General features: G+C 43.0%; 1 protein-coding gene across 1 annotated transcript in view; it reads right to left on the bottom strand.

Annotated features, from left to right (window-relative positions):
* Positions 1-23699, bottom strand: part of LOC133084680 (dehydrogenase/reductase SDR family member 2, mitochondrial-like) — a 78420-nt gene that overhangs the window by 16616 nt on the left and 38105 nt on the right. Inside the window, exons 3-4 of the mRNA XM_061181468.1 lie at positions 15655-15744; positions 15226-15403 (exon numbers count right to left, since the gene is read on the bottom strand). Coding sequence (XP_061037451.1) covers positions 15226-15403; positions 15655-15744 — 268 coding nt within the window. The remainder of the gene's footprint in view (positions 1-15225; positions 15404-15654; positions 15745-23699) is intronic.

Below are 23699 nucleotides of genomic sequence, written 5' to 3'. Positions count from 1 at the left end.
CGTCTCACACCTTATCTTCAAAAATTGCCCCATTGGACTTGTTTGTGAAATACAAATGCTAGTAAAATATAAAACAGAAGGGCCTAATAACTTAATGAGAGAATTGCAAGAAACAGAAAAATCCGCAGTACAATTCACTTCTAGCCTACGTAATCCAAGTTTGTAACATTTACAATAGCAAAGCTCTTGGGGGGGCATCTGTGTGGTATGAAAATTTCCTTCTGATTTTTTTGTCAACCCTGTAGAGCTCCTTCACTCCTGCCAGGTGGTCAGTGGTGTGTCAGGGAAGGTTGGAGAGGTAAATCCAGAGGGAGACGGTGACATCATCAGCTACCCCCTCCCTTCCGTGCAATATACAGTGCTTACCAATTATCAGTGTCCTTCCCTATCTCGAATCAAAAACTGAGGATGGGCTCAACCAAATGACCACTGTTCTACCCTCACTGCCACAGGGGGCTTCGAAAGTATTCTAATTAAATTGCTAACGGAGCTGCTCTGTCATTGGCCATCACTGGCAAATTTCAGCATCACCCAATTTGCAAAGTTCAAAACTTGTTTATTATTATTTTTCAATCTTTTTTAAAGAATTAATTTTATTTATTTATTTTTGGCTGTGTTGGGTCTTCGTTGCTGCGTGCGGGCTTTCTCTAGTTGCGGCGAGTGGGGGTTACTCTTCATTGCGGTGCGCGGGCTTCTCATTGCAGTGGCTTCTCTTGTTGCGGAGCACGGGCTCTAGGCGCACGGGCTTCAGTCGTTGTGGCATGTGGCCTCAATAGTTGTGGCTCATGGGTTCTAGAGCGCAGGCTCAGTAGCTGTGGCACACGGTCTTAGTTGCTCCGCGACATGTGGGATCTTCCCGGACCAGGGCTCGAACCCGTGTCCGCTGCATTGGCAGGCGGATTCTTAACTACTGCACCACCAGGGAAGTCCTATTTTTCAATCTTAATCTCTCTTGGAAACTTGATTGAGAAACTCAGACTGAGAGGTTTATATTATAAGCATGCCCAATTTTGCCAGCTTAATAAACAATGACACCCTATTTTGAAATGTCTCCAAAGACCCAGATAATTATGAATTTCAGTTACCTGGGGAGGTCCCTTCCCTGCTGTGTCCGGGAAGAACTAGGCATGTTTCTCAGGTCTCATGACCAGTCTGGGCTGCTTACCGGTGTAGCTAAGAGCTCCCATTAAGTGCAAGGATCCAGCAGGCTCTGCTGGGATGTTGCTTCCCTGGAATGGGCCCCAGTTGGGCTGCTATTTCTGCTGCCACTAACACCCCTGCCACCTCTTTGTTTAAATTCTTTGTTCTGCCTTGAAGTTGCAACTGTCTCCACTACTCCCCTCCTCCCTCTTCACCTCAGACACTTTAATCAATCCTCTCAGAAACTTACAAGTGACAAAATAAATTTAAAATATCTGTTCCCCAGAAGGCATAAAGGAACAGACTGATAAATTTGTATAAAAATTTTAAACTTCTGTTTGGCAAAAGTCAAGACAGACTGTGAAAATGTAATTGCAGAACATATGATAAAATGGCTAATTGCCTTATTTTGCAAAATAACGCTCATGCAAATGAATGAGAGAAAGTAAAACAACTCAAAAGAAAATACGCAAGTTATAAGAATGGACAGTTCACAGGAAAAGTATAAATGGTCTATAAAATTATGGAAACATTCTCATCTCACTCATATTTTAAAAACATGGAGATCAAAACATCAACAAGATACAATCTTTCAACTTTTAGATTGGTAAAAAAGAAAAGCTTCATAATATCCAGAGCTGGCAAAAATATGGGGAAATAGGTACTTTCAGATGTTTCTGATGGGATTTTATTTTATTTTTTTTAAAGATTTTTTTGATGTGGACCATTTTTAAAGTCTTTATTGAATTTGTTACAATATTGCTTCTGTTTTATGTTTTGGTTTTTTGGCCACAAGGCATGTGGGATTGTAGCTCCCCAACCAGGGATCGAACTGGCATCCCCTGCCTTGGGAGGTGACGTCTTAACCACTGGACCGCCAGGGAAGTCCCTGATGGGATTTTATTTTGTTGCAACCTTTGGGAAAGCAATTTATCTATCTATCTATCAAATATTTAAGTGTGTGTATATTTTGACTGTATTGATTGAGAAATTTCAGTACTTGGGGTTTACATCGTGAATATGCTTGCTAAAATTTCCCCTAAATTTATGTGCAAGAATGTTTGCAAGACATTGTTTAATAACAATTTAAAAAGCAAATTTGTTTAATAGCAAACAACTTAAAAAGCAAACTAATAACTATTGGTAGGACATTTAAGTTGGAGTATATCAATATAATACAGCTGTTAATAAAGGAGATAGATCTGTAAGTGCTTAAAGGGAAAGGTGCCCAAAGTATATTCTGAAGCAAAGAGAACAAGGTAGAGAACAATGTGATAGAAATAAAAATTACCCGTTCGTACAAACATGTCCTAGTAAATGCATTCAGCATTTTTCTAAAAAAATGTGCAACACAAACACATACACATTAGCAGCAGATTCCATGGAGAGAAAAACTATGGAGGAAGAAAGGTTTTATTTTTCATTGCAAACCTTCCTGTTCTCGTTGAGGTTTTCCTTTTTTTTTTGAGGGAACCTTGGACTTAGAGGATTGAATTCAATACGGTCTTTGGTTCATGGAACTCATTGGTTGGCGTAGGACCCATAACCCCAATCCCCACCTTCATTTGCCTCTTTCCCCTTACAGAAAACCATCCAGTTCAATGTATATGTGTTCAGTTGTATGTGTTCTTTTAAGATGTGTATTGTCTGTTGGGTATGGTGTATTAATTTATATAAGTGATATACACTCTAGATCTCATTATTTTCTTCCTGTTTTCTCTCGGCAGGATGCATGTTGCTCTGGTACGTGTTAATTGTTGCTTCTGACTGCTACACGGTACTCCTTATTTTCCAGTTTACTTCTTGGATAGACTCTGGATAACCTCCAGATCCTTACCACCACAAACAGTGGAATAAACCTTCTTGGAGCTGTCCTCATGTGAATTTGAGTGGGAATTTTTTGGAGAAATATATCCAGAAGTGGGGCTTGCTGGTCACGAAATACAATGATGTATAACTAAGAACTGTCTGATTGCTCTCCAGGGTGGCTGCACCAGTCCACACGCCCACCAACAGCATAAGAGGTCCCGCTATCCCCACATCCCTGCCAACACTTGGTATTCTCAGCTTTATTATTTTTGCCAGCTTAATAAAGTAATATCTTATTATTTTGAAACTTTGTGTTACTCTGATAGCTAATGAGTTTGAGCTTCTCTTCACATGCTTGCCAGCCTTTTTGATTTCCCCTTCTATAAATTGTCTTTTCATTTCCTTTGCCCATTTATCTTTTGGGGTTCCTGTTTTTTAATCTTTTAAGAGTTCCTTGTATATGTTAGATATTAGTTTTTTTAAAAAAAATAAGTTTTAGGCATCACAAATAACACTCAATTTGTCATCTGTTTGTTAACTTTGATCATGTTGTGCTTCATTGAACAAATTTTCCTAATTTTATGCAATTAACTTAATTAGTTTGGCCTTATGATTTCTTCTTGTGCTGTTCTTTAGAAGTCCTTCCCTGCCTCGTATTTCAGAAAGACATTAATCCACAATATCTACCATTAATTTGTAGTCTTTTGCCTTGAGGTCTTTAATCTTTCTGGAGCCTCTTTGTATACTTTAGAAGGTAGGGATTCAGTTTTATTTTTCTCCCTCTAGCGGACCAGTTTTCCCAGCACCCTCTTCTAAACAGTGTGTCCTTTGTCATTAAATTGTGATGCAACATTTACTGTATATCAAATTCTCTTCTATGGGTGTGAATTTTTTCTCAGTTCTTTACTCTGTTCCATTGTCCATTCTTTTGTTCTTATGCCAATATCATACAGTATTTAATTTTTTTTTTTTACCATGAGATATAACACAAAGAAAAATAAAGCATAAATCTACCACTTAATGATTTTTAAATGATTATCCAGGTAATTACCACTCAGGTTAGGAAATGGAACACTGCCAATAACCCAGAAACCCCTGTGTGTTTCTTGTCAATTGTAATGCCTTTCCATTAGTCTTAAAGTAACTACCAATGCCAAAGTAACTACCATGCTGACATTTATGATAATTAATCCCCTACTTAAAAAATACTTTATTCAGCATGTATCTATAAACCCTACACTTAAGTTTTGCCTGTTTATGAATTTATATTAATAAGATAGTACAGTATGCATTCTTTCATGTCTGGCTTATTTCACTCAGCACTGTCTGTGAGAATCATCCATGTTTTTAGCAGTAGTTTATTGTTTTTAGTTTCTATGTAGTTTTCTGTTGTAGATTAAAGAAATGTCTACAATTTTTCACTCCTCCCTGTACCCATGCCTTTTGCAGTGTGATTTTATAAATAAAAAAATAAATTAATTTATTTATTTTGTCTGCATTGGGTCTTCGTTGCTGCGCGCAGGCTTTCTCTAGTTGTGGCGAGCGGAGGTTACTCTTCGTTGCGGTGCGCGGGCTCCTCATTGCGGTGGCTTCTCTTGTTGAGGAGCACGGGCTCTAGGCATGTGGGCTTAAGTAGTTGTGGCACGTGGGCTCAGTAGTTGTGGCTTGCAGGCTCTAGAGCACAGGCTCAGTAGTTGTGGCACACGGGCTTAGTTGCTCCGCGGCATGTGGGATCTTCCCGGACCAGGGCTTGGGAAGATCCCACATCTGCCTGCCAATGCAGGCAACCTGTGTCGCCTGCATTGGCAGGCAGATTCTTAACCATTGCGCCACCAGGGAAGTCCTGCAATGTGATTTTAAAGCTCCTTTCATGGAAACATGGAGTCTATTTTCCTTTCCATTGAATCTAGGCTGGCATTGTGACTTGTTCTGGCCAATAGAATGAGGTGAAAGTGTTACTAAGTCCAATCTCCCACTGCTCACTGCACCACAGTCCGATCAATCGAGAGACGAGGTGTTGGGGCAAGGAATAGTGACTTTTTTCAGAAATCCAGCAGACTGAGAAGATGGTGGACTAGTGTCCCAAAGGACCATCTTGCCTGCGTTTGGATGCTAGCTTCTTTTATAGAAGAAAGAGGGGGAAGTGAGGAGGTAAAGTTAAAAAGGTGGTAGGTTGTTGAAAACATTTCCTGGTTCCAGCCAGACTGTGGAGGGGATGTGTTAATTTCTTCTTTCCTGCAGCCATTCACAGGTGAGCCTGGTTGGATGTTTCCTGTGAGCTTAAACAAAGGTATTTTAGCTTAACACTCAGGCATGGGAGGCAGGGTTCTCGGAGATGGGCCATTATGTATACTTTAAGCTATCGGCACCATTCCTTTAGTGATTACCTTGTAACAAAAGCTATAGAATACAAAGATTAAAGTAAAAGAAACAGATCCAATATGAAGTCAGATTTGTTCTTCCCTATTACAAAAATGACCATGTGCCAGTTCTGAGCTTTGGCCTCCAGAGCCCTTGTGTGTTTCTAATCTATGTATTTGGACCTCTGCCTCTGCCATGTGAACAAGCCTGGGCTAGCCAGCTGGAGCATCGTATACGGGGACCAGAGCTGAGACAGCCTGGTTATCTGAGCTGAGGCCACGGAGATGTGACCGAGAATCTATTGACTTACTATGGTCCCTGGAGAGCTTAGAAGACACTTCTTATACAAATGCAGTGAGGAATATGCTAGTGACGGTTGGGTGCTTCTACCAAGGACCCTGAAAGGATTCCACTAAACCTATGTCACCCTTCCCACTCCTTTACTCCTGCTTCCTAGGACTACATATCAAATAAACTATCTGTACCAAGGTCTTTATCTCAGGGTCTGCTTTCAAGGGAACCAACTTAAGATAACTTGTATCAGGAGTGACCCTAGCAAATAGAGCTTCAGGATGGGATTCTAGAATACTCACTGATATCCAGGACCTCCTTGATGGTGGTGAGTGACATGGTGAGTGAAGTGGATGCCCAAAGTCGACCTTGAGGCAAGGATTTGTGTAAAAATGATTTGTTAGGAAGTGCTCCCATGGGGGAAAAACACTAGGGGAGATAGAAAGTGGGATCAGCACAAGATGGGGGCCAAACAAGAGTGCCATATCAAGCCACATGCCACAGAAGACAACTTTGGTGGCTCATCCCTGCAGGGAGCTTGACATTAGCACTTGGAGGGCAGCTTCAGATGAAGGGTGGAGGTTATCATAATACTTGCCCACTGGGAAATCAAGACGCTTCTCTCTCCTTCTCTGCAGGACTCAAATGGAGCACAATCCCATCGAACATCCAACTGCAACTGTGTCCAAGGATGCCTCTTTGCAGGATGCCAAGAGAATTTGAGACTCTTCTCAAAATCTTCTGACTCGTCTGCCTGTGATTTCCAGCCTGAATTAAGTGATGCTTGTTGGTGACGCTTGAGTGCTTTTCAGAATACTTGAAGATTTAGGAAGCTTCAAGAACAGTTTTATCCTACAAATAAAGTGTGAGCTAGGAGTTCAGAAAAAAAATGTGTGGACTGAATTAAGATTATGATAATGCTCATGTGTTTCTAGTTATAGTAGAATCAGTGTCTTCCTGGTGGGATGAGTGATGCTAGTAAATGTTATTTATCTGGTGATCAAAGGTGCTTAGAGAAGGAACTGAGGATGTTTAACAGAGAACAGAGCAGACCAAAATGGGATGGGTAGGAATGATAGAGCTGTGTTATCGTTTGAAGAGCTGTCATGGGGAAAAGAGAATTGACTTGATCAATGGTGCTCCTTGGATAGCTATAAGACCAGTGGGGAAGAGCTATGGGGAGACATTTTTCAGCTCAATTTAAGAAGGTATTTTCAAATGCCCAGAGCTGTCCATAGATAAAAGATACTGCCCTAAGAAATAGTGAATTCCTTAACACTAGAGTTATTCAGACAAAGGATGGAAGATCATTTTGCAGGGGTGTTGTGGAGGGAATTCAAACATCAAATAGGGATTAAAGTTAGATGATATTCCCAACCCTGAAATAGGATGATTCTTGTCCTTGATAAAAATAAAGGTGAACTTGCTGGAAAACCAAGAGAACTCTCAACAGCCAGGGTCAGAACAAAAGCCAGTTGAATAAAAGCTTAGTGATGGGATGAAACTAATCACTGCTTCTAAACCGAGTCATATTAGAAGAAAATGAGCTCCTATACTTGTAATGAGCCTTATTTATGACAGTTTTGCTGAAATCAAATAGTTTATGCTTCAGTTGAATTTAAGTGCAGTGACAATTTACTTAATGAGTCTTCTGGAACAAATTGTTCTTAGAATCAAATTGGCCAAAGTAGAAAGGAAATTATTTACAATACTGAGATGTTTTCTTTAAAGCTTAACAGGATACAGTATAGTGTAACAAAACTCCCACATCTGTGTGCAGTTGTGTAGGCCAGAGATAGCTCTAGGTATTTTCCATGTCTCTGAGTACAAATGAAGATTAACAGAGATTTAGAAAATTTGAGAAGTCAGAAAAAGATGTACTACTGTAATCTACAGGGCCACACATGGAGCCTATTTAGAGTCAAGCCCTAGCTCTGAGTTTACTCTGCACATGTGTCCTCAAGAGTCTCTTGGTTAAATATCTCCAGGACAAATGGCTGGGTCATGAGGTAGGTATATATTTAACTTTCTAAGATTGGGAACAATATCACGCTCTTGATTATTGTAGTTTTAAAATAAGTTTTGAAATTAAGTAACATTTGCTCTCCAACTTTGTTCTTTTTCAGAGTTGTTTTGGCAATTCTCAGTCATTTGCATTTCCATATGAAGTTTAGAATCAGTCTGTCAATTCCCAGAAAAAGGCCAGCTGGGATTTTGGTTGGGATTGTACTGAATTTATAAATTAATTTGGAGAGAATTAACATCCTAACAATGGTGAGTCTTCTAATCCATGAACAAGGTATCTCTCATTTTATTTAGGTCTTTTAAAATTTCTTTCAACAAAGTTTTGTAGTTATCAATGGACAGGTCTTTCACATATTTTGTGGGGGTCTGAATTGCTGACTGTAATTGTGGGTTTGTCTACTTCTCACAGTTCTATCAGTTTTTGTTTCATGTACTTGGAAGCACTGTTATTAGATGCATAAACACTTAAGATTGTTATGTGCTTATGTGAATTGAGCCTTTTATCGTCATGAAATGACTTTCTTTATTCCTGGTAATATTCTTTACTTTGAAATCTACTTTGATATTAATATAGTTCAAACTTTCTTTTGATTAGATAGCATGGTGTATCTTTTTTCATCCCTTTTTCTTTTTTTTCCCCTTTTTTTATTTGGTAGGGGGAAAGGGTACTACCATTTATGGACTGTTTGATGTAATGATTAAACAAGTTTTCTTTTAGCAGTCAACTTTGGTTGATTTGGTACAACTGTATAGTTGTATCATTGTTATTCATTTGCTACAAACTAAGTTTTGTTTTTATTTTGGCTGTGTTGGGTCTTTGTTGCTGTGCGCTGGCTTTCTCTAGTAGCGGCGAGCGGGGGCTACTCTTCATTGTGGTGCCAGGGCTTCTCATTGCGGTGGCTTCTCTTTGTTGCGGAGCACGGGCTCTAGGTGCACGGGCTTCAGTAGCTGTGGCACGTGGCCTCAGTTGTTGTGGCTCACAGGCTCTAGAGCACAGGCTCAGTAGCTGTGGCTCATGGGCTTAGTTGCTCCATGGCATGTGGGATCTTCCCGGACCAGGGATCAAACACGTGTCCCCTGCATTGGCAGGCAGATTCTTAACCACTGCATCACCAGGGAAGTCCCCCTTTTTCTTTTAACTTATTTGTGTTTTTATATTTAAAACGTATTTCCTGTAGGTAGCATATAACTGGGTATTGCTTTTAAAAAAAAATCCAATCTAATGGTCTTCAACTATAAATTGGAATGTTTAGACCATTTACATCTGAATTTGGACTGTAGGTACAATAATATTGAAATGAATATTTCAAATATTCAAATGCAGTTTGAATATGAACTGTGGATTTGGGCGATAATATTGGGTAGATGTTAACATTTTCTTCAAATTCATAGACAATTTGTCACCCATCTCAGCTAAGGAATATTTAACGTGGACCAAGTTTTCATGTTGTCTTCCTCCTGCAGATTGCTCAAGATAAAGTGACGTATATTTTTGCTTTAACATTCCTATTTCTAGACTTAAGGGATGCACTTCTGTTTTCATTTTTACTTGCAACATTAACCATGCCCATATCAAAACAACTTCCTTGTACATTAAAATTTCTCAAGTTTGTAGATGAGTTTTATGGATTGCACTTAATTTGTCTGCTTTTTGGTGATAGAGAGAGTGGCTCCTCCTGTAACTCCCAAACATCTTTAAATCAGACTGCAGGCATGGGTAGCCCTAAGAAGTTTTCCCGTGGAGAGCTAATTCAATCTCTGGTGTATAAGTTTATGGCAACTTCAGCCACCCAAGTGGCACTTCTCTGAATTGAGTGCATTGTCCTAGCCTTATCTTCAGGCTATGACAAAGAAGTGGAGAAAATGGTGGGAGGAGGGTGGAGTCAAATTGGAAGTGAGGTGGCATGTGGTAGAGAGAAGGCATAAAGAACATTGTGCACAGATCTGTGGAGCTGTGACATAGACATATGTATGGGCAACTTAACATGTCTCTGAGTTCATCTAACTCAGAGTTCATTGAGCTTCTTGGATGTTTATACTCATATCTTTCATCAAATTTGGAAAAATTTTAACCATTATTTTAAAAAATATTCTCTCTGTCCCTTTCTCCCTTGGCTCCTTCTAAGACTCCCTTGATCCATAAGTTTGTCCACTTGATGATGACCCACAGGCTCTGTTCACTTTTCTTCAAACTTTTTTCTTTCTGTTTTTCAGAGTTGATAATTTCCATTTCCTATCTTCAAGTTCACTTTCTTCTGCCTGCTCAAATCTGCCTTTGAATCCCTCTAGTGAATTTTTCATTTCAGTTATAGTAATTGTCAGCTCAAGGATTATTTTTTTTTTACGTTTTCTATGTCTTTATTGATACTTAATTTCATTCACCAATTGTTTTCCTGACTTTCTCCACATTTTTCTTTAGTTCTTTGAGCATCTTTAAGGTAGTTATTTTAAGGTCTTTGTCTAGTATATCTGCCATCTGGTCTTTTTCAAGGTCGGTTTCTGTTGATTTTTTTTTCCCCTTTGAATGGCCCATACTTTGCTGTTTCTTTGTATGCCTTGTGTTTTTGTTGTTGTTGTTGTAGTTGAACACTTGACATTTGAATGTAATAATGTGGAAACTCTGGAAATCAGATTCTCCCTTTTCCCCAGGGTTTTCTGTTTTTTAAAAAAATTTTGTAGGCTGTCTCTGTGCTGGGGATCAGCCTGAGGAGTAAACCTAAGGTCTTCTTAGGTCTTTTCTGAGCCTTGAGCTTGCACATTTACTTTGTAAGTTTGCCCATATATACAGTTGTTGTTGTTTTATAAATTTATTTATTTTATTTTACTCATTTTTGGCTGTGTTGGGTCTTCGTTGCTGAGTGCAGGCTTTCTCTAGTTGTGGCAAGCGAGGGCTACTCTTTGTTGTGGTGTGCAGGTTTCTCATTGCGGTGGCTTCTCTTGTTTCAGAGCATGGACTCTAGGTGTGCGGGCTTCAGTAGTTGTGGCACACAGGCTCAGTAGTTGTGGCTCGCGGGCTCTAGAGCGCAGGCTCAGTAGTTGTGCTGCACAGGCTTAGTTGCTCCGCGGCATGTGGTATCTTCCTGGACCAGGGATTGAACCCGTGTCCCCTGCATTGACAGGCGGATTCTTAACCACTGCACCACCAGGGAAGCCCTATACAGTTGTTTTTGAATGTCCTAGTCTTTAATGTCTGGCTCCCAAAAGGGGAAAAAGAAAGCAAAAAATGAAGTGTGTGGGGGAGAGTGTCAGCCTTTTATTTATTTTAATTATTATTATTTTTAATGATATATTCTTTTTTTTTTTGGCTGCACTGTGCTGCTTGCAGGATCTCAGTTCCCTGACCAGGGATTGAACCCAGGCTACAGCAGTGAAAGCGCAGAATCCTAACCACTAGGCCACCAGGGAACTCCCTAGTGTCAGCCTTTTAAATTCCCCCAGAAGTCTCTTCAACCAGCAGAGGAGAGGCTTGCAATAAAGGGGGGAGGTGCAATAACAATGACTGCCTCTTTGTCTGCACTTCTGTGATCAGAAGCAGCAATCAGCAGTCAGAGCACTGATCCCTGATATTTGGAGGATAAGGTCCTTTTTGCTCAAACTGGCTCCTGGAAGCTGTATGCAGGCTCCTCCAGGGACAAACGCACAGCTGTCAACCTACCAGGTGGCTAAGAGTGGGGGATGGGTAATTGCTACTGTGCTAGGAACTGAAATTGACTGAAATTAACTGCAATTTACTATCCAAGCAGTCCCCCCTGGCAGATTCTGCTGGTGCAGTTGTTGTCTAGATGGGGATATAGATTCCTGGCCATCTTCCCAGATTCCTCTCTGTGTATACAGTTTTATAGGCTGCAGATACCTCCAGGAACCTTCTGTGAATCCAAGAACAAATTCGGAAAATAGAGATTCAAAAAAGATGTGAAGGGACTTCCCTGGTGGTGCAGTGGTTAAGAATCTGCCTGCCAATGCAGGGGACACGGGTTCGATCCCTGGTCCGGGAAGATCCCACATGCCGCGGAGCAACTAAGCCCAGGCACCGCAACTACCAAGCCTACACTCCAAAGCTTGAGAGCCACAACTACTGAGCCCGCGTGCCATAACTACTGAAGCCCATGCACCTAGAGCCCGTGCTCCGCAACAAGAGAAGCCACCACAACGAGAAGCCCGCAACGAAGAGTAGCCCCCGCTCGCCGCAACTAGAGAAAGCCCACGCAGCAACAAAGACCCAATGCAGCCAAAAATAAATAAATAAATTTATTAAAAAAAATAAAGCAAGATGAAGAAATATAATACTTTCAACCATTAAAAAAAAAAAAAGAAAAGATGTGAAGACAATATTGTCAACCTTCAGGGTTTCTGGCATCTCATTCTCTGTTCCTGCTCTGTATCACCTCTCTAGGGTTACCTCCTCCTTAGCTTTTAAGTACTCGGTGCCATCTTGCTCATTATCTCCTTCCCTAATAACCTTAGAAAGGGTCTGATATTAGTCATTTACGTAAATGCTTATTCTTCTTTGCTTCTTTTCAAACTTGATGATCTCTCCAACTTTAAGCAACAGCTATCCTGATTTCTAACTCTTTGCGCCTATCAAAATGAAAGTAATCTGATCCCAACTATATGTGCTTATTATAAATAATAATTGACTTATTATTCTTTAGGGTGAATGATTTTCAGCCATCGTGTTTTTGAGTGAGACTTTTGCATTTTTAGCCTTTCGTTTATAAACGTGAAATGAAAGGTTTTGTCCCCAATTTAATTTGGATTACACCAAAAGCAGACCCTCAGACCAAAATTTGGGTGTAAGTAGTTTCCTTGGGAGACGAACCAGGGGAGAATCGTGAGGGAATGAGGAATGAAACAGGGAAGGGGGAAGAGCCAATAAAGTGTGTGTTTAAGAGCAAACTCTTGAACTGTGGGCTAGTGCCCACTGCTGGGCACCCTCTGAAACGTTGTATAGAACACACTCTGGCATTGTCCCACCAAGTGACAAGCAGCTGGAGTAGTGATTCCCCAACTCCCACCCCTTATTGGGGTGAGCTGCTCTGCAGGAACTAACTAGTTCTACGTGCAGAGCACAAAACTGTGACCAGAGAAAGCCCTTAGGAAGGGAGACACACGTGTTTGAGTTTGAAGCATTCAGTGTGTATGGGAATTGTCCACTGAAGATGCTTGTGACTTCAATGTGGGGGCCAAGGGGATATGGGCAGGATACCCATAGGGTCTGCTACTGTCCCTGACTTTCAGGCATCAAGCGTCTAAATTCATTGTATGAGAGATAATAGCTACTGCCCTGGCACATATCTGTGGAATGCTGAATTGTATGAATGCAGGTAGACTAAATCTAGTCTCTTAGGATGGGGATCTGGGGAAGAATGAGGACCCTAAGAGCTGGTCTTTCCCCTCAGACACCTCTGGCTCTGTCGTGGTCCTTTTCTGTTGTGCAAAACCTGGGGTTCAATTACTGCTTATGGACTAGCTGTGTGTTCTCAGAGCATTTTCCTTCAATCTCTCTAAGTCTTGGCTTCCTTAACCATAGAATTAATTAGAGATGTAAACAGCAGGCTCACAGAGATGTTTAGGAGATAATCTATAAGAAAGCATTTACTAGTGTGCTCAAAATGCATTTCCCCCTGCCTTACAGCCCTCTCCCTTCCTACCTTTAGTTCCTTCCCTTTTCCAAGACTCAAAAGCACATATTTTATTTTCTGGCAAAGCTGACATTATTTTAGCTGGTTTTATGATAGTTTCATACCACAAGCCCTCTTTTCTGATGTCCTTTATTATTTCTGGCAGTGAAGGTTTTGAACTAGAGTGTGTATTTGGAGCACAGGCTCGTCATTAATAGAGATGTTCCAACACAGTGGCCCAGAACCACACGGGGCCCGCACATCAAGAGGCAAGCCTGAGCTCTGAGCTCATGCCCCTCAGAGGTGGGGGAGAAGCCAGCTACCACGATGATCTCGCCAGTGATGTAGCTGGCGTATGGAGAGCACAGGAAGGACACCAGTCCTACACAGTCCTCAGGCCACCCCACTCTGCATGGAAAGAGGAGATGGGGCTGAGAGTGGTGACACCTCCCCATGAACCCTGGACTCCTGTGGGATGCTGTGAAGTCAAGACCCCGAGGGGATGTGTGAAGGGCTGCAAGTGGAGATATATGGGCTCTGCAGGGACTTTTACTCATCCCAGAGCTAGGCGGGTCATCAGATCTCAGAAAGAGGAATGGGTAATAGCCTGCAGAGGGATGGTGTATGATCTTTTATCCATCATAAAGGTTCTGGGATCATGTTAATCCAAATCTACAAAGGACACTGCCTCATACACAACCTGCCTCTGTATTTCACTGAGTCCCTTCATATGCTCCCAGAAGGCGGAGTCCTCAAATAGCTAAAGGAAAAGTCAGAAGGTTAGCGCTGCTTGTACAGATGGAGTCACGTGGGCTCCACATCATGCAGGCCTGTGTCTTTGTGGAAGGGCTGCTAGGGGACACTCTGGGCTGGTCCCTCACAGAGGACTGAAGTCCTGATTCTGTTGTTGATCCCAAAGGCTGTGGATCAGAGCATCAGAATGAGAGTCCACAGGTCCAGGTCTAGGAGTCCAGGTCCCTGTGGTGCATGGCCTGGCATGGAAGGCACCCGAGCGCTCAGTGGGGCAGGAGCGCTCCTTGGTCCTCACCACTTGGCTGAAGACTCCTGGCACCAGGCAGATCACCCAGATGTTTGGTGCCAGTTCTTTACGAGTCCCAGCAGGGTTGTTTTACTGACATGGTAGGCCCCTAGTTTCTGTGAACAGGCAAGAAAGTAGATGACACATATGGTAACTGGGAAGGAGAGTTTCAATAGAATTTCTAGGCCTGTGCCTAGAAATATATCCCTTCAGCAGCAATTGCAGAGATCATTGATAATGTCATTAAAAAAGGATAAAATGCTGCCATGTGTATCCTTCCTGGAGAAGGAAGATCTGAGATACCCACTGATCAAATTTTATGTAGGTGTGCCCCCCCCAGCAATGGCCTGCTCTGGGATCTTCCTGGACCTCTCCACTTTTCTTGGCAAATGGGGTTGTGTCCTTTCTCCAAATCTAAAGCCATAGAACTTCATACTTACAGCTTCTGGGTGTACACCCCAACTGAGGAGACCAGAACTGCGGAGCTTCCCCTGGGAAGAGAAAGAAGGGGTAAATCCAGATGGAGCCACATATGAAGGAGGCAAATACAGACAGCTGGGGCATGAACAGAAGTGGACACTGAGGACCATGAAGGTGAGCAGGAGGCGTTTAGGTCAGGATTAGAGCCCCCTCCTGCCTTCCTCCAGCCTGTCTCCTCTGTCTAAGAGCATCCTGGGGGCCAGGACCAACTTTTAGTTTTCATGCCACGCTTGAATGCTCAATAGCCACTAAGGAGTACTAGTATGGACACTTTTTAAAATATGATCAAAATTTGTCTTTATTCTAGACTATTAATCTCTTTTCTGGCTTGAGGGTGTTCTATACCAGGCATGCTTAGGAGTAATATTAAAAGCACTTACCAATAGATCTTTTGGAATCTCAGTCCCAGAAGTTCCATGTTCCCCAGGTTATGGTTTTAAAACAACCACTCTCCCTCACCATGGCCACCAGCTGTTCCCGGTCCTCACCCTTCCCCACGTGGCACACGGTGCCCATCACGTTCAGGCCCACCCCCTTCAATGCTGCCACCACCAGGCCCACATTCTGCTGCTTCTGGCTGCTGACCACCACGTGGGCCACATCCTGGGCCAGATGCCGGGAGATGGTGAAGCCGATCCTGGGAGCAGAAATGGAGAGGATGTGACATGTCAGCTTTGGGCTGAGACCATCTCTTCAGGTTGTGCTTCTTTCTCTGAGACCTTATCTCCTGTCCCCTGCCATTTGGATTCTCTCCACAGCCCAGAGCTGATAAGGCCTCCCTCTACCTATGGATGGTCAGAGGACCAGGAGTGATGGGGTGAGTCAGGGCATGAAGCAAATATCCCAGAGTCACTTGTCACCCAATGGACCCCCAGGGAGAAGCTCAACACCACTGTGGACCCGGTGATCACAGTAACCTGATTGACCAATGTCTTCCTGCTGTTGGCTCCGCTGCTGGTCTCCTCCAGGAGAGGGAGACTGCAAGGGGTAGGAGGCCTAGGCCGCCGTTTTAAACATGCTGGCCTCTATCTGGGTTACCCTCTTGATGAACTTGGCCTGGGGAGGTCTCTGATAGAGGTCATGACAGATCCAGTAGGTAGCTTCCCCCTTTCCTCTCTGCTAGCTGATTTCAACGACCTCTTTCTGCACCTGCCCATGTATCCTCACACCTCACATGTTCCTCTGCCAGAACACTCTTGAAGAATAGCCTGTTCTTCAAGTCTCTGCCCCGACCCCCAGCCCCTGGCTCTGAGATTGGAACACAATTGGCATTATCTGTGTTTTCTAAGTAACTAAAAAGTGTTTGCATTCTTAAATTGCCTATTCATATTGTTTGTGCTAAAAAAAAAAGCTCTTAAAGCATTCTCTATCTCATAGTTTCCAAACTATGTTTGGTCTATGAAGACTTTAAAAATATATATATATTTATTTACTTATTTATTTTTATTTTGGGCTGCGCCGGGTCTTAGTTGCGGCATGTGGGCTTCTTAGTTGCGGCACGCCACGAAGACTTTTTAAGAGCTAGGAAAGCAGAAGTGAGGTGGGGACTGTGACTGTGTTACTTCTGTTCCTGTGCTTAATTAAGCTGGGCCGCAGAGTTAGCTGCTTGTTATTTGTAGGGGTGATTGGGCCTCCCTTCTGTCTGCCATGTCTTGCCTGGGGGTCTGCTTGGCTGCAGCATCATCTCCCATGGAACCCCAGCTATAAGGGTCAGGCAAGGCCAGGGGCTGGAATGTTGGGTGAACCAGTCTACCTCGCCCTGACAGGCACGGTCCTAAGCTCAGGAGATGCCACAGAGAACAAGAGAGACCCAGGTCCTGCCCTCAAGAAGGTCACCTTCTAGTGAACAAAGAAATACACACCATGCTGCAGATGGATAAGTGTTGGGAAGTAAAGCCAGGCACATCTAGGGCAGAAGGCCCTGGCATGCTGCTTTACAAGGGGGTCAGAGAAGGCTTTTGAGGAGGTGACTTCTGAGTGGAGAGCCGAATGATGTGGGTGGGAGAGCAAGCCTTGTGAGCGCTGGGACTTGAACCTGGTTGGTGTAAAGTCCAGCGTTCTCTTGTCTATGCCACTGTTACACGTGCAAAGGTAATCACAGTGACAGAGCAAGCAATGGTCCCCACACTGTTGTCCATGAACCCCGGGAAGGATTCTGAAAGACTAGTTGGGCCCTCATACATTCTTGAGTTAACATCTACATTTAAATCACTATAAAGGAAGTAATTTCTGGCATATTTTAAATATTCATATTTTGAAATAAAACTGTTATCTCACTCTCTTAAACGTATCCAATGAGACCTAAATACCTTAATAATGTGATATCCATCATTATTGGTTTTAAAGAATACATGAATATGCAGTCCCTGGCTTCATGGGGACAGCTAGGCATGGATTGAGGCCCGGGTGTCTCCTTCTGGAGCTGACAGCGGTGGTGGCAGCTCCTGATCCCTCAGCTGCTTCAAGTGGCCCAGATAGCAACTCCCTTGGCCAGACAGTACTCTGTGGCTTCTGGGGATCAAGCCCTTCCTGATGCTGCATCTTCTTTCTTTAAATATTTTTTGGAGTTTGGGATTAAAATATACACTCTGTTATATATAAAATAGATAACCAACAAGGACCTACTGTATAGCACAGGGAAATATACTCAGTATCTTTTAATAACCTATAATGGAAGAGAATGTAAAAAAAGAATATATAACATATATATATATATACATATATATATATATATACACATATCTGAATCACTTTACTGTATACCTGAAAGTAACACAACATTGTAAATCAACTATATTTCAATAAAAATTTTTTTAAAATATTTTTATTGTGATAAAATATACATAACATAACATTTACCACTGTAACCATTTTTAAGTGTACACTTCTTTGGCATTAAGTACATTGACGTCATTGTGTAAGCATCACCACCATCCAACTTTGTCATCTTCCCCCACTGAAACTCTGTGCCCATTAGATAGCAACTCCTCACTCTGCCCTCTTCCCTCCACATCTTCTTTCTCTTAAAAAAGCACTTTGTAAAGTGTCAGAATCTTGTCCTATGATAAAGCATTTACCACAAGTTAAATAGAAGTGATTTCCCAGAATCAATGGGCAACAACTTTGCTGGCATTCAGTCAACACACAGAAGTGCCAAGTGTCCTGTCTCCCAGCTCCATCTCTCCCTCCCCGTCATTAACACCCTTCCTAAGATGCTGCTGAAACCGCAGAATGCGTTTTGGGACTTAGCAGAGCATAGATTCTTCTGTTTCAGCACAGAAAGAATTCAGCAAGAGGCAGAGTGACAGGTAAGGAAAGAGTTTATTAGTATAGGACGCTTGTGAGAGATACAAGCAGGCAGGCAAGGGAGTGCGCACAGAGAACTTAATGGGTTACATTTTCATAATCAAAGGAAAAGTGGGAAGGGGAAGAAGGCCACCTTCTTCCTCATTCTTGAGTAGACGTCAAGCTTCTATCATCACCTCCTCCTCCACGTCGGGTGGGGGAGTTTTCTTGTCCCTACATGGTCAAACTGGGGCTGTCATGGTGCTATTCAGAAGGGTGGTAATATATGCTAAAATATGGTTAATCATTTCAGGTTTCAGAATAATGTCACCTTTTCCCCTATATTTTTGTTTTTAGTGCATGCAGAGGAGCATGTCCTGGGAATCATTAACTTACTGACATCACTGGGCAGGATGTGGATCTCATTCCACCATTGTTTTATTGTTTTGGGCATGTCTCATGCTTCTGTTGCATGGTTTTGTTGTTAAGCAAGCCTGCTTTCCTTTTTTTTTTTTTCTTTTTTAATATTTATTTATTTGGCTGCGCCAGGTCTTCGTTGCAGCATGCGGGATCTAGTTCCCTGACCAAGGATGGAACCCGGGCCCCCTGCATTGGGAGCGCGGAGTCTTAACCGCTGGACCACCAGGGAAGTCCCTATAAGCCTGCTTTCTTGAGTGATCGTTAACTTACAGGGGTCTCCCATACTTTTCTCTCTACTTACAATCCCCTAGTGGGATTAACTATTTAATCACCGACTTTGTCCCTTTACTCTGTCCCTATCACTCCCACAAAGGGTTCACAGTTAAAAGGGGAGAGTGATTCCACTGTCTTTCTAGGATGGCAGTTGAAATCTCTGCTTAAGGGGCCTCCCTGTTACTGCCTTGCCTACCTGTTGTCTGCTGAAGGCAGCCTGATGTGGTGGAAAGAAAAATGCCTAGTGAGTCAGGAGGCCTGATTTATTCACTTGTCCCGCCATTAATTAGATGTCTCCTTTGAGCTAAATCACCTACTTCTCAGGGCTGTGCTTTGCTAAATTATTAAGTAGAGAGTAGGGCAAAGTGTTTGATGAGCTTTAAAATTCGGTGGCCTGCTTTACCCTGAGTGGGCCTCTTTCCTTTCAATCTCGGAGAGATACCCCTTTGTTTTCTTAAATATGGTCTTTCTCCATATTTAGCCACGTTATTCACTCACTCCCCACAAACCATGTCAACCTTGAAATATTAAAAATACAACACTCACCTCTCCAGAAACTCTATAAAATGTTTTTTCTTGGTTTTTCTAGTTGAGGTTAAACCTCTACTTTTTTTTTTTTTTCTAACTCAGTGGCTAGAAGTATGAAGAATATTTTCAAAGGCCAGCAAGTTTTGTTTCGTCAAAGGTGAAGGTTCAAATTCATCTTTGTGGAGGAGGGGCCTTGCTTTTTTGACACTGAAAATATTTCAAGGGCCCTTTGGTTATGCCAAGTCAAACCAGAATACTACTCTAACGTGGAGAGACAGGAAAGAAACAAACTGCCATGCAAACAGTGCAACCATTTGTTTTCATCGTGGGTAGATTTGGCATCTCTGTAAATCATTATACGTGGTGGAAAGCTAGCCTTAAACTTAGATTTTCTTTGCTTCACTGGAAATGTGTTCCCAGGTACAGAATTAGCCCATCTCTGGCCCGTCTCTGGCCCCTGCAACTTTGCTGCAGGTTCGGGGCGGGGGGGGGGGGGCAAAGGAGAGCACTGGTTAATGGGTAATCTCCTGTGGATGGTCATAACCTAGACAATCTAGGAGCAGATGCAACTAGTTACCTGTTACACATTTTCTTTTCTGCAGCATGACTTGGTCCTGTTATTATATAAGGCTAAAGCAAAGTTTCGTGAAATGCTATGCCTGAGAAATATAGGAATGTATCTGTGTCCAGACTTGAAAGAAAGTGGTTTGAGGGGAAAATGATCTGCGTGGAGAAGCTAGTGATGAGATGGAAAGACTGTCCTGTGGTGGAAATGAGCAGCAGTTCCGACCCAGGCAAGGGGGCAGGGGAGGCAGAGACAATTTGGATGGATTTGTGGGATCTTTAAGCATTCTTTGGGGATAGTCAGAAACATCAGGGAATCTTGGTAAAAGATGGGGTTTTCTATGAATAAGCAGGATGGGGATTCAGGGAGACTATCCTAAGGGAAGTGTGATCCCTGGGTTACATTAAAAAATAATCACTTGATTACCCAACAGTCGGCTATACACTGGTAGGTTATAGACACCCAAGTTTGGCAGGAGAGGTAGTTTTGGGTTAGGGCACAGCAGATGTCAAGTCAATATAATTGCTAAAGGGAGAAATGAGAAAGATTTCCTTACCTCCCCCCTACTCTGACCTCCAAAATGCGATGGGTGCACTAAGGAAAATGCTATGTACTCAGAAAACAAAGGCTTAAACTCTCTCCTGGTTTTGCTACCAACCAATGTATAATCTTGACTATGTTCTATGATCTCCTACTCATCAATTTCTTCATCTGCAAAATGAAGTGAAAGGTCATAACTAATATCCTTGTCTAGTCCCATCCCCACAGTCTATGATGCTGACTGTAAATGGAAAAAAAAACCCAAGGCAGCCTTTGCCTCTTGGGTGGAACAAGCATGGCCCCCAGGGGGACTCCAGGGCAGAGATTTCAAACTCTAACATTTTAAAGAGTTCATGTAAATAATAAAATGGGTGGAAATTTAGAGTTTTATGTGGATTGACGTGATTTCTAAAATGTTGACAACTAATTCAAATTTTAAAACAATACTTCGGGTCTACAAAACACATCTGGCTGACACACTGCCAGTTTGGGGGTCTCTGTGCAAGGAGGGAAAAGGGAGGGAGAGAAAAGAGGTGCTGGTGTATTAGGGCAGTGAAAGCATGGAGTCCTAACCCCTGGACCGCCAGGGAACTCCCAAGAATTCTTATCTAATATAATGTGTCTCCTCATGACTCCTCTAGAGTAAGCCTCCACGATATTATCAGGCTCATACGCCCAAATGCCCCTATTCCTGTTCTCGGAGTTCTCCTGAGAACTCCTCAAAGGGCTTTGAGTAAAGAGACCTTTGAAGCCATGCATTCAATCATCATTGCAGTTCCATCACTCATATAATTAAATACTTATTTTCAGCACATTCTCCCTCTGGCTGATGGAGGTGAGGTCTCTTTAAACAAGCTACAGAGTCCTTCTGGATCTCACAGAGTGACTTGTGTTGTTATTTGGCTAACCTGGGCTTGTCATTTTCTTTCTTCAAGGCTTCTAAAGCAATTAATAAAAGCCGGCAAACTCTCAGTCCTTATAATCATCACTGCCCTCATATTGTTCAAGTGCCTTAGCAACCTTGTAACCCAACACTTGACCTTTACCCTGCACTGTATCCCCATCTTAGGAATCTTGTGACGCTAAGGCACACCAGGGGTCATGCCCATTCCATGCTGTCCGGCAGTGGAGCCCTCACTTCCATTTGACCAGAGAGTGATTCAGATCCAGGATCCTACTCTAGGGTCTGCTTTCTACCATTTCTGTTACCAACGCTTCTAGCCTCCCCCTCCCCAATCCCCCCCAAAAAGTAAAAGCAAAGCCCAACACAAGGCTTGCATATAGGCAATTTTTGGAGAATACTCTCAGGAGAAGGAGGGAGGAAGTGGGGAAAGTAAAACAGAGAGGAAGGGAAAGCCAAGGCAAAAGTGTGTTTTCCAGGTGGTCACCACTGTGGGAGGCTGGGGCTGAAGCCACTGGGATCCTCTGAGAAGCCACATAGAATGGACCTTAGATTCTCCACTCAAAAGGTTGGGAGGGGGTGCTTCCCTGGTGGCGCAGTGGTTAAGAATACGCCTGCCAATGCAGGGGACACAGGTTCTATGCCTGGTCCGGGAAGATCCCACATGCCGTGGAGCAACTAAGCCCGTGCACCACAATTACTGAGCCTGTGCTCTAGAGCCCGGGAGCCACAACTACTGAAGCCCGTGCGCCTAGAGCCCGTGCTCCGCAGCAAGAGAAGCCACCGCAATGAGAAGCCTGTGCACCACAACGAAGAGTAGCCCCCGCTCGCGGCAACTAGAAAAAGCCCGCGCGCGGCAACGAAGACCCAACGCATCCAAAAATAAATAAATAAATGAATTTTTTTTTAAAAAATTAAAAAAAAAGAGTTTGGTAGGGGGATCAGTTGTTCACCAGCTCCTTCCCGCATTGGTCAAGGGTTGTCCCAGGGCTTGTTAATTCCCTTGCAGTTTCAGACCGCCCATGAGTCCCATGTCCCAGCATTAGAGACACACTGGGAAGAGAGCAAGAGAAACAGAGTGCTGATGAGGGTGGTGTCAGTTTACACCCGCATGAAGCTTATAGCTGCAGCAATGGAAAGAATAAAAGGGGAGCCGAGAGAATGTATCCAATTCACTGTCCTTTGTGGTTATCTTCTTTAGACTGATTCTGTGCACTAAAAAAATCGAATGCATACTGTTTACAAATATCTAGCTGTATTAAAAAGCAACAAAGACCTAACGCAGCCAAAAATAGTAAGTAAATAAAATAAATAAATTTATGTTTTAAAAAAAGTAATCGATTCTTAAATATTTTCCTCCTGTTTCTTAAAACTGATTTCAAATACTTGAGAAATACCTCAGCGAGTTTAGACATTGGCCAAGACTCTTAAGTCATCACAACTAAACTCCCAAACTGCACAAACTCTCTCCTTTGGATGATGACCCGTTTAAAAAAAATATGGTGACGTCAAAGGGAAGTAAGACTATGTTGCTCTTTCTCCCATATTCTATGACCACAAGGATTCTAGAAAAGCAGCCTGACTTTATTAGACCTGGAGGCTCTGGTTTCCCCAGGAGCTGGTAACAAAGCAGGAAGTACAGGAGAGTTCACACTCTAAGGGTGTGAGTGACAGGAAATGGGAAGGAGCTGACAGGAAATGGGAAGGAGCTGACAGGAAATGGGAAGGAGCTGACAGGTAAAGTTCTTGTCCTTTCTGTCCCAGCCAGACTGTTGTGAGGCATCGTGACTCTGCTCAGCCTCTCCCAGGCATCGGGCATGACTGGGCAGCTGGAGTGCGTCTGCTGAGGTTGTGGACAGCTCTGTAACATGCCCCTTTGAATTTGCTTGCCCTCCTTCCCCCACTCACTGCCCTTTGTCCTTCACTTTTGCAGCCTGGACCCTCAATAAAGTGTTAACTTACAAGCTTTGCCTTGAGTTCTGATTTCTAAGGACCCCACAGAGACACAGCTCTCTAACTGGTGTTGGAGTGGGGTTGGACCTTTAACATAATGACGAAGTACAGTTGCAGCCTTCAAGTTCTGTCCTGTGAGTTTCAGCTCCCCAGAAGAGGCGGGTACCAGATGGTCAGTGCGTCTGCACCCCAAAAGCTCGGCCAGCTCCAGTGGAAGCTCAGCCCAGCCAGGGTCAGCCTATCTCAGGCCTCGTAGTTTTGCCTTCCTTCAATGGAGACAAGGGCCAGCAAGGGTCTCCTCTGTTGGGTATATTCATGGGAGAAGACCCAGGCCAGCATCACAGGTATAGCCTTCTAGCCAAATTCAAAGGGGAGTAGGGGGCCAAGATAACTAACCACGTTTTGTCTCTGACGTGGGGGAAGAACAACCAGGCCAGTGTGCAAGGCAGGGGAGGGGAAGGAGTGAGT

This window comes from Eubalaena glacialis, chromosome 2 (genome assembly GCF_028564815.1).
Source record: "Eubalaena glacialis isolate mEubGla1 chromosome 2, mEubGla1.1.hap2.+ XY, whole genome shotgun sequence".
In the NCBI taxonomy this organism is placed as follows: domain Eukaryota; kingdom Metazoa; phylum Chordata; class Mammalia; order Artiodactyla; family Balaenidae; genus Eubalaena; species Eubalaena glacialis.
The sequence above is the reverse complement of the archived record's forward strand: the minus strand, read 5'-3'. Positions and strand labels throughout refer to the sequence as shown.